General features: G+C 50.0%; 1 protein-coding gene across 1 annotated transcript in view; it reads right to left on the bottom strand.

Annotated features, from left to right (window-relative positions):
- LOC116947947 (homeobox protein Meis1) overlaps positions 1-15,775 on the bottom strand; it is a 96,303-nt gene that overhangs the window by 23,318 nt on the left and 57,210 nt on the right. The window contains exon 9 of the mRNA XM_032964293.2: positions 9,066-9,142. Coding sequence (XP_032820184.1) covers positions 9,066-9,142 — 77 coding nt within the window. The remainder of the gene's footprint in view (positions 1-9,065; positions 9,143-15,775) is intronic.

The following is a 15,775-nucleotide window of genomic DNA, read 5'->3' as shown; positions in this document are numbered from 1 at the left end:
ATTTGCCAGACAGGGGGGCAGGACGTGCGCGCTGTCGCGACCGGTGACCGAAATTGCAGGCCAGACACACCACTCGCTGCCACCAACCCTCCCCTAGGGATGTTTCCAGGAGAAAACAGCCACAACCATTTGCCGATCTGGCAGTAATAGGATCATTCCAATCCTTCTCTCTCTCTCTGCCTCGCTCGCTCACTTGCTCTCTCACTCGATAAATATATTTCTCTCTCTCGTGTCTCTCAAGCCGTCTTTAAGGGGCTGACATAAAGGAGGAGAGCACACGGTAATGACGCTGAAAAACAACCTTCCTCCGCAAATGCTCCGACCGCTGCATTCCTGAAGGGCCGATGTCAGTCGCCCATGGTCCCCCATTCGGTTGATTGCTCTTCTCAAGACAAACAAGAATTGGGGGGGGGTGTGGGTGGGGAAAAAAAAAACCTTATTTTCGTTGCCACACCTTTGGCTTTCAATAAGGTAACAATCGAAGCAGGCTGGCCCCTCGGCAAGAATCAGAAACCTCAGAGTAAAATGCCAGCAGATGTAAGCGAAACCCAACACTGGCGAGAGGATCGCATTGGTTGGTCCCCCGTTCATTCTGGGGGGGGAGGGGGGGGGCTTTGCCAGCCTAACAAACGTACGCTACCTTCTTCATTGTTATACAGAAAATATGGAAAATCGCTATAGTCCCCAAAATTATTTTTATTTTCTTAAGGCTCACGCGTGTGCTCCCAGCTCCCGCAGCCCCCACAACCTCCCGCCCCCCCCCCACCCCACCGCCCCTTTGCACATGCTTGAAATGAAAAATGTGCAACAGGCCTTGCATTTATTTCAAATCATTCTTTCCCCCCTCCCCTTTTTTTAACACCACATCATCTGAACGACGACGACGGAGAAAACTAAATTGGGGAAAAAAAATATCGAGCAACCTTTCCCAGGCCGCCCCCCGCAAGTGTTTTCTCTCCACCGTCTCTGTCCCACGCGCTTCCTTGCCAAGAGGGGTTACATTGGGGGGGGGGGGGGGAAGGGGGGGGGGAGTTCCAAACGGCACCATGGGAAATGCAAAAGACCCTGCACGCACGACAATCCACGCGCGTGTGCGAGTGTGTACACACACTCGCACACGTGGTAGTGTAGCGGTTAGCGCGCCGCACTACGAAGCCGGTGTACCCGAGTTTGAGTCCCGCTCACGGCGAAAATCAGTGACGATTATCTGAACCGGTCCTGGGCCTCCCCTAGGTCGGCTCAGTCTCAAATGAGTACCTGATGCGGTGCGTAGTAAACATCACCACTAGGGAGACAAAAGGCGGCCGGGCGTGGTGCTGGCCACCCACCCCCTCGTGTGCCGTTCTGCCCTTCATAGGCGTTCGGTAACGGCACTTGCCCCAACACTCCGTTACAGGCTATACAGGGGATCGTTGTCTTTATGTGCGTGCTGTGTGCGCATGCTGTGTGCGTACGTGTGCTGTGTGCGTGCGTGCGTCCTGTCGAGCCGCCAGTTGGCATACGGCACGATGGCTCTGGCGGACGGCACTAAGGCACTGAGGCACAAAGCGCACCGAGCAAAAGGCTAAGGAGACCTAAGTTGCTCAAGGGCAACCGGAATCAGGAATAAAACAATGGGGGTCAAATGGATATCAGCTGGAATTGGCACTCCAGTTAAATAAATACACATAATTAGCTAATTGGACGTAACAAGCCAGTCTCTCTAATGTCACTCTCTATCTTGTCCGAATTTATCTTCTCTCATCTAATTTGTTTGCCTCTTACGCCCACCTCACTGCGCCCACCACCTCGCTTTTGTGGTCCACATTTCTCTTATCTCAGAACTTGGGCTATCTCTTTCCTAAATCTCTTCTGCCATCTCACTCGGATTTTATTAATTGAAATCACCCCCCACCCTCGCCGCCCCCATCATCTAAATAATATACATGTTCCTGTTTAGAGCCTCCACACCCAATGGACTTTGCACCACCAATGGACCTAGTCCATGGATCCAGCACAATTGTTTGACTGGCTGGTACCACCCGAGTCGTTACAACATCTTTAAACCGCCAGAAAAAAGTCAATCATGTAATAACTTCCTCAAAAAAGATTGTTGTCATCACACAGTGCCGCCTGTACTCGCCAAATTACAGAAAGTGGTCCCGCTAAGCATTTACCAACCCCTTCGTGGCACCTACTTCTGCTGCGGTCCACGGACAGAGCTGGCCGTGGAAGCTACGACGTCCCCCTGACGTCCTCTTGGCATCGCCCCTGTTTGGCGTGGGAGGCTTGAGGCAAATGATTGTGGAGAGGCCAGAAGGGTGGCCAGAAGAAGGAGGATCCCCCCCCCCCCGGCGTTTGGGGTTCCTCCCTTCGGCCACCGCCAAGGTTTAATCACCCGAGCACGCCTCTCATGTCGCCCACGCAAAAAAAAAACTTGCACTGCACGTGCAACTTATTGGTGCTGTTTGTTACCGGTGGCTTAGATGTTTTGGTGGGGGGGGGGGGGGTTTATTTAGAGAGAGGGGGTGGGGTCCACGTGCCTGTGCGTAGCAAACGCGAGCTACTTATTTAATATCTCAAAGCTACGCGATTTTATTGCGTTTTACAGATACCTGCCGTACCTACACATGATGAGCAGTGGCACAGAGTGCGTGCGTGCGTGCGGTCGGTCCCTCAGTGGCAACGCCAACGCGGCGAGTCATCTCCACTGTACAGAGTTGCGCAAGGGCTCATTCTGACCGTAAAGAACGAGGGACCTATGGTAGTGATGATGATGATGGTGATGAGCTTTTGCGGGACATGACCCCCGATGTAAAAAAAAAACGACAGAGAATTGTCGCGATATGCCGCTCTTATAGATATTTTTAAAAAAATATACGTTTTACAAATTGCTTCGCATTTCTCTTATTTTTTTCATTTTTTTTAGGCGAGAGTTGGGAATAGGTTTTTTTTTCTTTTTCAAAACGATATAAAATCTGGGTAACACGTGGAGGGGACCAATACGGTCTTTGGAGGCGGGGGGGGGGCACTCAAAATCATGACATTTCATGGGGCATTTCCCAGTTTCTGTTTCATTTAGAGAATTACTCATTTGTCCAAGGCATGTCTATAACCTAAAATAACTACCATACATTCGAATAACGCATCTGTTTTTCCACTTAAATTTCTTTATTTTTTTAAAGGGGAAAGAGCTGAGCCAGAATAATCTGTTTCATTCCTGGGCAATGCATTACCTCTCTCCTCTCTCTGTCTCTCTCCGTGTCCGTCCATTGGATACCGGACATCTGTGAAAAAGAGCGTCATCGCCCATCGGATTCCTCCGGTATAAATAAATATTCTGATCATTCTGATAACTTTTATAAATGGCTAATATTTGTCGGCAAAATCCGGCACGGGGAGACAAGGAGGGCGCTGCCAAACTAAACTAAACATTTTTTTATTTACTAGGTAAGGCCCACTGAGCTATACAGCTCTTTGTCAGAAGCGACCTGACCACAAATGAAAACTCAACGAAGTGGCTTATCATGCGGAAATGTATAGGAGCAGCCAAATTATCTTAAAGCATGTTTCTAAATGTGGAGGGAAAAACCGGAGGACCCGGAGAAAAATCCACACGACCACGGAGACAGGGACACGCACACTCCAAATATACAGCAGCAGGCGTCAGGGTCTGGATTGAACCCACGACCTCCCCCATACCAGGCGAGGCAGTTAGCATCTCGCCACCGCGGGCGGTGCCCGGACCGTTGCGACGATACCCCTTTTCCTCCGCACCTCGCCTGGGGGACGTCTCTCGGCACATTTCAGGAGTGAAATGTTGGGAATCGGGGAGTGTGGGAACCCCAGGGGAGGTGGGAAAGAGGCGATCGGCCTGCCACGCAGGGAAGTAAAAACAAGCAGAAAATTGCCGCGTGGGACCGATGCGGTGGAACTGATTAAAGTGACTCACGGCCGAGTGAGCTTGCAGGGACGTTTCAGAGGGTGGTGGTGGTGGGGGGGGCATGGATCGGAGTCAAAGCTCAGCACAAAAACGCCAGGGTAGAAAAACACTCCCTGTTCTAAAGGCCGAAGTGCAGCAGCGATCGTTGGCCTCGTTAAAACGTCGTTAGATTGCTCGTTGATTTGAATCTTAATCATCGTCGTCGTCGTCATCATCATTTATCTTTATCGACCGCGATCTATCCACTGTTGGACGAAGGAATCCCCCAAGCCGTCGCCATCCATCACTGTCGCGCGGAGGCAACAATAACGCCTCGCACCTGCACGCGAGCTGATCTTGTTTGCTCCATCTCCGCGGTGGACGTGGCCCCTGGGGTGCATTCCGTCATTCGTGCCCACCCCCATCATCATAGTCCCCAACCCCAGGCCGTCGTTCCCATCGAGTTGAGGTGTTCTGCCCCAGATAAATCGGTCAGTGTGATGTCTCTTCGCTCGCCATGCGCTCCGTGATCAATATATGCGTTCGTGCGTTAGGTAGCTACTTAAAGCCCATCATGGGCTGCTGTGGAGCAACGCGTGGAGCACAGAAACAAACGGACCTAAAGTCCACCCATCACAAATGGTCTCTCCGTCCCGTTCGCCGATGGATGTTCCAGACGACCGTCTCGTCGCAGCGATTGTTTAAGGGCGGCAAACTTCTGGACCCGGGCTTCAACCCGTGCGGGTGCCATCAGCGCAGTCGGGTCTGTCGGAGCGACACTCTTACATTGCCAGATGTCACGAGGCAGAAACCATCGACTCAAAGCTACCCGGTGTTTTGGTTGAGCTCATTTGTGGCGTCGATGCCAATTTGCTCGTCAACACCGGCGCGTGCGGTCGCGATGGAGACGCGTCAAAATAAACACGGGGCCGCCCGCGATTCATTTCAGCTGACGATGCCGATGTGCGTCGGCGACTTTTTTTCCCGATCTCCCGGCGACAAACGGCGCGACCCGCAACGTCCGACCCCCTCCTCTGGCATCCCCCGTTTGGGGTCAAGAGGAGAGCGAAGCCCTGAGCCGCTGAGTACATCTCAGTCTCCATTACTGTGGAGTAATGAGCTAATACCCCCCCCCCCCACCTCCGCCTCCCCTTTTGGTATTGTCCTATGGTTTGTAAACACTTCAAGTGGTAAACTTCCCCAGGTTTGATCTTTTAAGCCGCATTAGAGCCGAGACGCCCGGTCACCTCGAGTGTTTGCTCTGCTCTGCAAACCCCCCCCCCCCACCTGCTCGGGACAAACACACACGCGCACGCACACACACCGACACACACGCGCGCACGTACGCACGCGCGCGTACGTACGCACGCACACCGACACACACACACGCGCGCACGTACGCACACACACCGACACACACGCGCGCACGTACGCACACACACACACCGACACACACGTGCGACGGATCGGCTCACCCCTTCGCCCCCCCCGTTGAAGAGGTTCATTTTTTTGCTGTTTGCTTTGCGTGATCCCTTTATTTTGCTCCAATCGCGGCACAAAGCGGGAGCACGATAACATAACAATAACACAAGCACGTGTCGTCACTTCTCTGAAGCTGCAGAGTCTTTTTGAGCACCTGTCACGAGGCGATTAGACCTGGCTGGCTGGCTGCCCCCCCCACCCCCCCGTTCGTGCGCTCGACAAAGGCACTCGGAAGTCAATAGTTTTGCTCAGGAAGCCCATCGCTATTTGCGGCGCTCTTGTCCGAACGTCGGTGACGCCGCCATCCGTCCGCAGAGTTTATCTTCGTGACAAACGGCCGTTTCTGTAATGCCGGCAGCGTGCGTGCGCGCGCGTGCGGTCGACTCAGCCTCATGTAAGCATCGCTACTGGGGAGACAAAGGCGGTCGGGTGTGGTGCCGGCCACCCACCGACCTCGTGTACCGTCTCCGGCATTCGTAGGTGCTGGCTAACAGCACTCGCCCCAACGGTCTGTCAAAGGCTATACGGGGGATCTTTGTCTTTGTGTGTGTGTCCGCGCGCGCGAAGCCATGAGCTTCATGAGATCACGCGCGGGTCTCGGCTAACAAAGTTACAAACACGAGCGGCGCAAATTCAAACATCGCCACGACGACGCCATTAGAAGCGGCTTGTTTTTTTTTTGAAATGAGCAAATTTTGTGCAAGGCCGATAGAATGCAAGGGGGAGGGGGGGGGGGTTTGTCCTTTAATGGTCGGGGCCTAATTTCATCCCAAAGTGCAATAAGTCGGCCCGCAATAAAAACAAAATAAGATCGGCCGAGCGCGAGGAATCGATTGCGAGGATGGAGAGTGGCAGCTGTCTAATGAGTGTTTGTCTTGGCCACCGCGATGCCACTCCTGCCCCCACCCCGCCAGCCTGTCGTGACCCCCCAGGGGACCAACCTGCATCTCATTTCGCCCTCCCCCCCCCCGGTTTTCCCGACCGCCCCCCCTACCACCGCTCAACCTCGGTGTGAACCGGAGGAGCCCCTTCCGCCGCCTCGTCACTGTGAAAGGCCGGTAAACAAAACGCCAAAAAAAAAACCCACCCCCGGCTGATGAGAAAGGGGAGATAATGAAGAAAATGAAGCTGTTCGAGAGATCCTTTCCAGAAGGCCACGCCACCGCCGCCCGCCTGCCGTTCACAAGGAGAAGTGTTTCTGACACTCGTGGTGGGGGGGCGGGGGGGGGGCGGTGGGGGGGGTCACTCATCGCGTGCCTCTGGGTCGACCACAATTAGACGGAATCGTTCGGCCGCTCAACCGGAGGCTGAACCGCGCCCTCCCGATTGTTGTTTTTTTCAGCCCGACTGTTCTCGGCAACATGGATGCTGTGTTTCGTTTTCAGGGCGCGAGCATCCGTGGAAGGTGCCAACGTCTGTATTATTTTGGTTATTTGGCTGCGATGAGTGTTTTGACGCGTGATAAAAGCCACTTCCTCGAGCCGTCATTTGTGGCCAGGTTGCTTCTGAAAAAGATGCTAATAGCTCAGTGGGCCCTTGCCTGGTAATATATATAAAAAAGCAAACATAGTTTATTTTTTATTTGTATATATATATTTTAAGTTATTTGTTTACCTTTCCTATACTTTGCACTCCCGTCATGTTTGTTTTTCATCGCTTGTTGTTGTAACTTTCAGACCTGCCCCTACCGGACATCTGTGAAAAAGAGCTTCACAGCTGATCGGATTCCTCCAGTGTACATAAATATTCGGATTCTGTTTCAACTTAACTGCACGCTTGACTATTTCAATCAGTGCGCGGGCGAAATAGTTGGCGACACGTTCATGAAATGCCCACGGATTGCGTCTCGTTTTATTTTTATTTTCGTTTCAAACCAAAAACGCTCCGAGTGATCTTCGACAGCCCATCGAAAACGACCACAGCTGAGACACTGGCGAGCACCCAGGACTGACTCTCAAATCTGGACGCGACGAGCAATCGCTGACGACGCCAATAGCGGACACGTGGAGGTTACGAGCGATGAAGCTCGCACGATACAATCGGCATATTACTGAGAGTGAGTGCGCATCGGTGGCGCCCCGGTGATATCTGAACCGGTCTTACCTCCTCCCCCCCCCCCACCCCACTTCATCAGCCTGCACTGACCAGCGTGGTGAAGTATGGTAAATAAAACCTCGTGAATTGGGTGGAGTGGGGGAGGCCTTTATCCATTGGTTGATGGTCCAGGACTGCAACGTTTTTATTTTCATTTCAAGTGTGCGATTATAGTTCTACCTAACTCAAACCGCCTACCAGTTATACTCCTGTAACATTGGACAATACGTTTCTAAGGGACCCCAGTATAATTGTTAAACTCTCGCAGGCTACTTTGCCTCAGAGTGACTATTGTACGACGGTCATCTTTGTCCACGCCCTGTTTAGCGTTTCGGGGTTTGACATGTCCTCGCATCAGACTTCTGACACACACGGAAACCAGGCGGTAACCTACGCGCGTTACCTTTCAACAGGTGGTAATGTTACCCGAGATTTGTTAACATCTCATGCACAGCTCTCTCTGGCGTGTGCTAATAAAACCGCTCCGAGCCGCGTAACCCGGGTGAACCGGCGAGATAAGGGGGGCTTCTTTTGGGGCAATTATTCGGATTCTGGCCTTGTAACCAGTGTCTGGGTCGGTGCCAGATAAGGCTGAAAAACTCCATAATTCTCCAGATGCGTCTCCTCACGCTGTGATACAGCAAATAAAACGGGATAAAAAATGAATGAGAGCAGAAGAGAAATCAATTGACCCCAGGCTGTGGATGGGGCCAGAAGGCTGATAAAGTTGTGGGGCTCGGGAATGTTTGTCTATCTGTGGCCTGCAGATAAAGGGCTCTGTAAATGAAACATCTCAGATAAATACGGCGGGGGGTTAACTGTAAATGAAAGGGCCACCGTGTCATTTCTGTGAGGCGAAGCCTTGGATGGAATTATCGCAGATTGCTGTAATTACATTTTAGTGGGGGAAAAAAAAAACCGTTTAATCTTTCCAAAAACCTTCCACCTCAATACGAGGAGTCGGTGCTATTAACCCTGTGAGATAATTGCAAAAAAAAAAGGGGGCTTTAGTGATTTGGGTCAAAATTTGAATTATAAAGAAGAAGCTGAATACAAATGTGCGGCTTTTGTTGCGCTTAATCTGTTCCAAAGAGACGGGGAAATTCTCATTCTCCTCCTCCGAGCGCACGCACGCTCGCACGTGCGCTGCCAGTCGGGAGTGATGTATCAATATGTTTACACCGTTGATTAAATAAATCGCCGTACAATCTGCACCCTCGTGTGAATAGAAAGTATCTCTTGGTCGTCGCAGAATTACACTAACAGGCGGCATCTGGTTCAAACAAATCGCGAAGACCAGTGCAGGCCTATGGTCTGAACGATACGCGAGGTGATGATGGGGAGCCGAGTTAGGTCGGTTATTGAAGGCGCACCGGAATAAAAATTATGACACACACACACACCTGACGGATTCTCAGACGTACCCCAACATTTCACTTTTAAAATATAGAGGCGGAACAAAACGCGTCATAATCTGGATAACACAGTAATATAATGTGGTAATACATCTAATAATGTTTTTTTTCTCCCCGTGGCAGTAATATAAATACAGCACAGCGAAATAAAGTTGTGTGTAATTGCTCCTCACCAGTTGTTGACTTGCAGGATGGTGAGCCCCGTGTCCTGCGCCAGTTGCTTCTTCTGCTCCTCCGAAGGGTATGGGTGCTGCGGAAACGACATAAATCATCAGCCTTAGGACCATCACCGTCATCATCATCACCATCATCGTCATCATCACCATCGTAGTCGTCATCATCATCACCATCATGGTCGTCGTCATCATCGTCATCATCACCATCAGCGTCATCATCGTCACAGTGAGTTTCTGCTCAAACGAGCATTGAGGCACCTTCTCTCGACAGCCCTGAGCCAGCGGCGGAAATTCAACATTCCTATTTATTGCATAATTATGATCACTGTTAACTTCCACACAAAGTGGTACATATTTTGACCACCCCCGGAGGGAGAGATGATGGGCCCGAGTCAACTCTGATTCAGGACTTGAACTCCGCAACCTTCTGATTTGCGAGCCGCTCGCTCTCCCCAACGGATTTACCGTTGTCAGCCGTGGTCAATCCACTGCTAGATGAAGGCCTTGCCACACGTGCCAATGTTACTGAATGACGTCATAATCGCAAGGTAAAACGCACACAGCACACATTGTAAGCAATATTTTAGTGTGGTTTTAATTGCATTAATTACAATTAATTATTACGGTAATATAATTGCACGTATATAACAGTTAGGTTTAGTAACGGTCAAATATCTTTAGGATTACCACACCATTAAAATAATTTTAATGATCTGTACTTGGTTATGAAATAGAGCACACACGCACGCACAGACGCATGTCTAAAGCGCATATATATAACATCTTTAGCCAAAGCAGACTCTTCTCTTTAATTAGCGGGTCAGTGATTGATGATGGGAAAGGCTGTAAATGAGTACAGGCGGAGAGTATGAATAAATCAGGCCGGTTGCCGGGGCTGGAATTTTCAGAAATACTCCAGAGGACCATTTTGTGCGTTAATTGCGAAAAAAAAAGCCAGAGTGTCTTTGGCTGGAAGAATGGCCATTCCGTCGCTATTATTTTTGCTAATGAAAACCTGGGGACTTAGGTGAGCATCCTCCGGTGTCTTTTCGCTCGCAATTAAAGACAATTTGAAAAAAAATTAAACTTTTTCTTTAGGGGTCCACGACACACAAAGTTCTATTTAGGCAAAATGCACTTAAATTTTTTTATCATTAAAACAAAGGCGCTTGTTCGGCGTGTGTCTTCGTTTACTTCGGGAAGGGTCGCCGGGTGTAAAAGTTTTTGTGTGTGTGGGGCGGGGGTGGGTTGGTGGGTTGGACGATTCGGAAGAAAGTCAATCGAGTCGCCGCAGGAACCGGCACCCCGTGGCTGCACCAGAGGCGCCCTCCAATTCAGCGACGCAACACGCGACCGCGATGTGCACCGCACGCACGCGCCCGCCCGCCGCTGTATTTGCACAAGGGCAGCTGCCATTGTGATTACGCTCTCACAACAGATATTCCGCAATGTCCTACGCAGGCGGAAATTTTCATCTCGAGCAAGAAGAAACCGTTCGTAATAATAAGTAATAGTAATAATATGTAAAATGGTAAACGTGCAGCCCTGTAATGTCTTGCTCACGCCCACTGCTGGCGGTAGGGACTCCACGAGAGGGAGATCTGGAGAACGCCTTTCAAGCGAAATTTGGCCTACTCTTCCACACTGGGCAAACACAACATCCCCTCCCCCTCCAGAAGAGGTGGGAGTACCCGCACTTTACCCCCCATGCACGCGACCTCGACTGACTACGGTGCACACACTGATAGCGCTGCGTGGACAGAGGCGTGGGGCTAGTGGATTTAAGAAACTCGGCTGTGCTGGGAGATCCAACCGAACTGGCAGACCTCTGGATAGCGCTCCCAGCGTGCTCACCGTTACTCTGCAGTGGCAGCATCCCAATAATAACGATAATAATGACAATTTCAATTTTGTTTTATTTTACCAGGCAAGGCCTACTGAGCTATGTAGCTCGTTTTCACAATGTGACCTGTCCACAAATCGTAGCTTAACGAAGTGGCTTTTCACGTGGAAATGTATAGCAGTCAAATACTCGAAACGCATGTTGATTCTAAATATGGAGGGGGGAAACTGGAGAATAATCCACGCGACCACGAGGAGAACATGCAAAATCTAAATATACAGGCATCCCCAGGGTCGGGATAGAACCCACGACCTCCTGCATACCAGGCGAAGTAGTTAACATCTCGCCACCGCAGTGCCACGACGATGATGAAATTAATATAAAAAGAAAATACTTAGCAGGAATATCATCACTGACTGCCATTCAGGGACTCTGGTCTTCGCGTTATGTGCCGTGTGCTCGCACACGCAGAGTGATAATAATAATAATCCCACACGGGCGATCGCGACCTTCCAGCGGCGAGCGGCCGCGTGGCTTCGCGCCAGCGGCCGAGCGCCACGGTTTCGCCGTGCCACGTCATCATCAGAGCCGGGGGCCGTGTTTACCAACACCGCGGTGGCAACGGGCCACTGCTGCGACCGATGGCGTTTTACGCGCCGGCCGGGGCGATCCTCGGATGGATAACGGTTTGCAAATGAATAATGCCGCTGCATTGCTAGTGAAAGAAGTTTTTACTCGTGGCGGGGCGAAATAAGTTGGGGGTCGCCGGGTGGTAGCGTAATCGTAACACGTGTGCCTCACTGCAAGAAGGACCTGGGTTTGATATCAAGACTCGGGAGGCATTCTTTGTGCAGTTTGTATGTTCTCCCCCTGCTCTGCGTGGATTTCCTCTGGGGTTTTTTTCTTTACGTTTTTCCTCCCATATGACGAAGTGGGGGGGCTTTGGCAGAGCACATTAGAAGGAGACAATGGCCGGGCAGTCGAGAATAACGACGGAATGGCGGGCAAAATGAGAGACCTCTCACATGGGGACATCTCCTATGGAGACGGAGCAATAAAATCAGCTCATATTTGGGTTCTGCATGGATCGTTGCATTGTAGGACAATGTGGGGTGGGGCTTCGGGGGACCGCAATCTAGCAGTGGATTGACCATGGCGGATGATGATGTTTTAATTAAAATCCAGCTGAACCTTTAACAAATTATCCTAAGATGCTGAAAATATATATTTTTTACCTACAAAAACTGGAATGCTATAACTTTTCATGAATAAAATTAAGGTTAAAAAAGTGCAGAGGAATGTATTTAATACCGCGGTACAAATTGATATTTTAAAAGTCTCGAGGAAATTAAGAGGTGCAATTTAGACAATCAAGTCATGGTGTGATTATTACAAAATGCAAACATCAATGGACTCGTGATTCAAAGTTAGTTTCTGTTTGGGTTCGATAATGTAGCTACAATTTTCCTGTTTTTGAGTATAACCGCCCACCACCCGACAGAGCCAGAGTGTTAAAAAGTAGCATTATACCCGTGCGCTCTAATGCAACAAGAAAGCACACAAATAAAATTAATCAACTTATTCAGGTCTCCGATTGGCTTCAAAAATCACCTTACGGAAATTAAAGAAATTAATTAACTAACTCATATTTTACAGCCAAAGCGAACGCAGCATTGAGTTGGACCCACATCAAGCAAAACAATCATAAGTCGAATAAAAACGTGAAAAACAAAAACAAGAAAAAGTATTTTTGGGTTATTGCTCCCAAAATGCGATGCGATTATTTATTTATTTTGCCAATAAAAAAAACTATCCTGCATTTAAGGCCCAGTGGCCTCCACCACCCCATATCTGGGCAAACGTTGGGCAGATTTTCAGGTCTAACAAATCAAGCTGAGTTATTGGGCAGAGCTAATTCACAGCCAGGAACTCTGTTCCAGCTTCTAATATTTTTTTTTAGGGAGGGAAAAGGCTCTGTAGAAATTCCCCATTTATCATTCAAAGTGCCCTCATGGAGTGCTAGACATGTGGGCCTCCGCCGGTCTTTTCAAGACTCCTGAACGCACGTACACGTGCATAGACCGACCCAAAAAAGCAAAGACAAAGATCCCCGTTATAAGCTGAACAGTCTGTTTGGGCAAGTGCTGTTAAGCGAGCTACCTATGAAGGCCGGCACGGTACACGAGGGGGTGGGTGGCCAGCACCACGCCCGGCCGCCTTCGTCTCCCTAGTGGAGATATTTACACACCGCACCAAGTATTCATTTTAGGCTGAGTCGACTTAGGGGATGCCCAGGACCGGTTCAGATATTTGTCACTGATGTTGGCCGTGAGCGGTAATTGAACTCGGGTCCCTTGTAATCTAGGGCAGTGCACTAACCACTACACTTCTACTTAAATGCACATGTACGTTACACTCACACACACACACTCAACAATCACATTAACACACAGGTACATACAACTCACGTGCACACACACGCTAAACATTCACATAAACGCACGCATGCAACAGACATTTGACTGCAACACACGCGTGTAGATTGTTGTTTCGGTTGGTCATGCCTATTCAGCAAAAATGTGTGAGGTGTGTGAGGTGTGTGTGTGCACACGTGTGTGCGCTGTTGCCAGAGCGAAACAAGAAAAGTGCATCTATTGACAAAACACTAGCTTACAAAGCAATCTGAAGCACAGTTGTTAACGTGTTAAAAGTTGCACATTGGCATGTTTATAGCAAATAAATAAATAACCGGCCAAACGCGCCGCCACTGCCGCAAAGCTGCGGCCAAGGTGCTACTCCTGCTAATGGCGATTAATTAAACGGGGGCGGTGGTGGGGGGGGGAACGATGTTTCCTCCATGCAGTCAAGGGGCCGAAATTCGCCGATACGTCAACGACCGCCGATGGTCGCCGCCGGGGCTGACGAGCGCGAAGTGGGTCCGCAGCGTCGATCCTCGCGGCCGCTCCTTGCGTCGCCGACATCGGGAGGGGGAGGTGGCTGAGTTTTCGGCACCTTCACCGCGTCGCCGTCGTCAAAGCGCGAGCTCGATCGTCGTCCGGCAAGAGAACCACGGGGGCAGCGAGTTCTTCCCAACGGTTTACTGCTCTTCCGCTAGATCTTATTCACTGCCAGTGGCCTGCAAACTCACTTCAATATCACTACACCGCAGCCTGGAGTCACCCGCAAATAACTGAATTGGGATCGTGCATAGCAGTCATTGCCTCCTACTGGCGCACACCGATGCCCCCACAGGCGGTCGCGCTTGCGAGCGAGACTCATCATCCCTGGTCTCTTGAGTTCTCAACCTGGTTTAGCAAAAAAATGAACTTTGAACCCTCGAATGTCAAAAGGACCCCCCGCTCCAGTGGGCTGGGCTAAAGGGCTCAAAAATGGCAGAATTCCAACATCACCATACGAACACTTTGATTTACATCTTGCTGAACAAAATATGATTTACATGTTAAAGTATTTTCCCCCCTCCCCCATCATCAATAGTCATGGTCAATCCACTGCTGGATGAAGACCCATGCGTAATAGCTGCACAAATGGCAAGGGAGGGGGGGGGTTGCTCACTCCACGTCAAGATTTTGGCGCAAATTCACTCGCAATGAAAGGCGTCCAGTAATGGCCCGATCTTGAAGCGCATTTCTGTTCCTTGCAACCATGTGGTTTATTATCAGCATTAGCGCATACATAACAAGCATTCGTGCATGCATTTGTAGTAACAAAAAAAAAGCGCTTTTCCTGTGATTTGATTTAAACCACGGCAATTTGTGACAGCAACAACTTATATCTGCTTTCCACGCTCATGCGAAACCCCACTCCCCCCCACACACACGCAGCTGCAACATAGCAAGGGGGCGATGATGTATTTTGTGTCCGGCGCCTTATCGGCCGCGATAGCATGCACATCAGTGCGCTCTGTGTTCAGGGGCCACGGTGCAAAGCAGGCCCCCCGTTGCACTCCCACACTCCCGTTTCAGAGCGAATGTTTTAGATAATTCCTCTCCAGGACATTCCGTGGCCAGACCCAGGAGAGGCCAGGAGACGCTTTCCCGGTGGCCCCACCGGTGCACGCAGGCAAGCCGAGCTCCTTCCTGGAGCTGGGTTTGCACGGTTGCAGCCGATTCCAGCGGCCGGTTCCAGCGGCCGGTTAGCGGTGCCCTCCGTGTGCCGTTAAACCCGCCAACACCCGACACAGCCAATTAGTAAGGCTTGGTCACGTAAAAAAAACACATCACAATTCGTTACTACGTCAGCACACCGGTGTGTTGGAGAGTAAACCCACAACATTTACAATTTTAGTAGGACGTTTCAAGGGCGATTACAACAACCAGCTTCATCAGGCGACTTGCCAGAATAGTGAAGAGGTGTTCCTGTTTCGTTCTTAATAGATTAAAGATTACGTCGTCACTGTGAGCCAATCAGGTGGGAAGACCATTTGCCGTGTCGGATGGTGGCGGGTAAAGGCACAATTATATTTACGAGATGTAACCCAAACTAAAAAAAATCCTATAAATAACGACTGTGTGTCCATGGACATTAACGCTACTTCCAGTGATACATTTCCCACTCAATACTTAACAGAATACGGCTAGGCTATGGCTTGGCTTTGAGTAGGGAATGAAAAGCGTAAGGCACTCCCACTAGATAACAAGTTCTGCCCACCTGGTATAATCTAATATTATTGTAACCTAATATCCCCGTCATTGTAGCCTAATATTGCGATAAAACCTATGAACAGGGTTATAACAATTAGACACATAACATTACGGTAAGATGGATGTGGCATGCCAAAATAATTCCCACAACAGCATTCTGGACTATTCCAGCTGAAATTGAGCACTAGTCACTTCTATAAATG

The sequence above is a fragment of the Petromyzon marinus genome, chromosome 31 (assembly GCF_048934315.1).
Source record: "Petromyzon marinus isolate PM22_M1 ecotype Great Lakes invasive population chromosome 31, UKy_Petmar_22M1.pri1.0, whole genome shotgun sequence".
Lineage (NCBI taxonomy): Eukaryota > Metazoa > Chordata > Hyperoartia > Petromyzontiformes > Petromyzontidae > Petromyzon > Petromyzon marinus.
The sequence above is the reverse complement of the archived record's forward strand: the minus strand, read 5'-3'. Positions and strand labels throughout refer to the sequence as shown.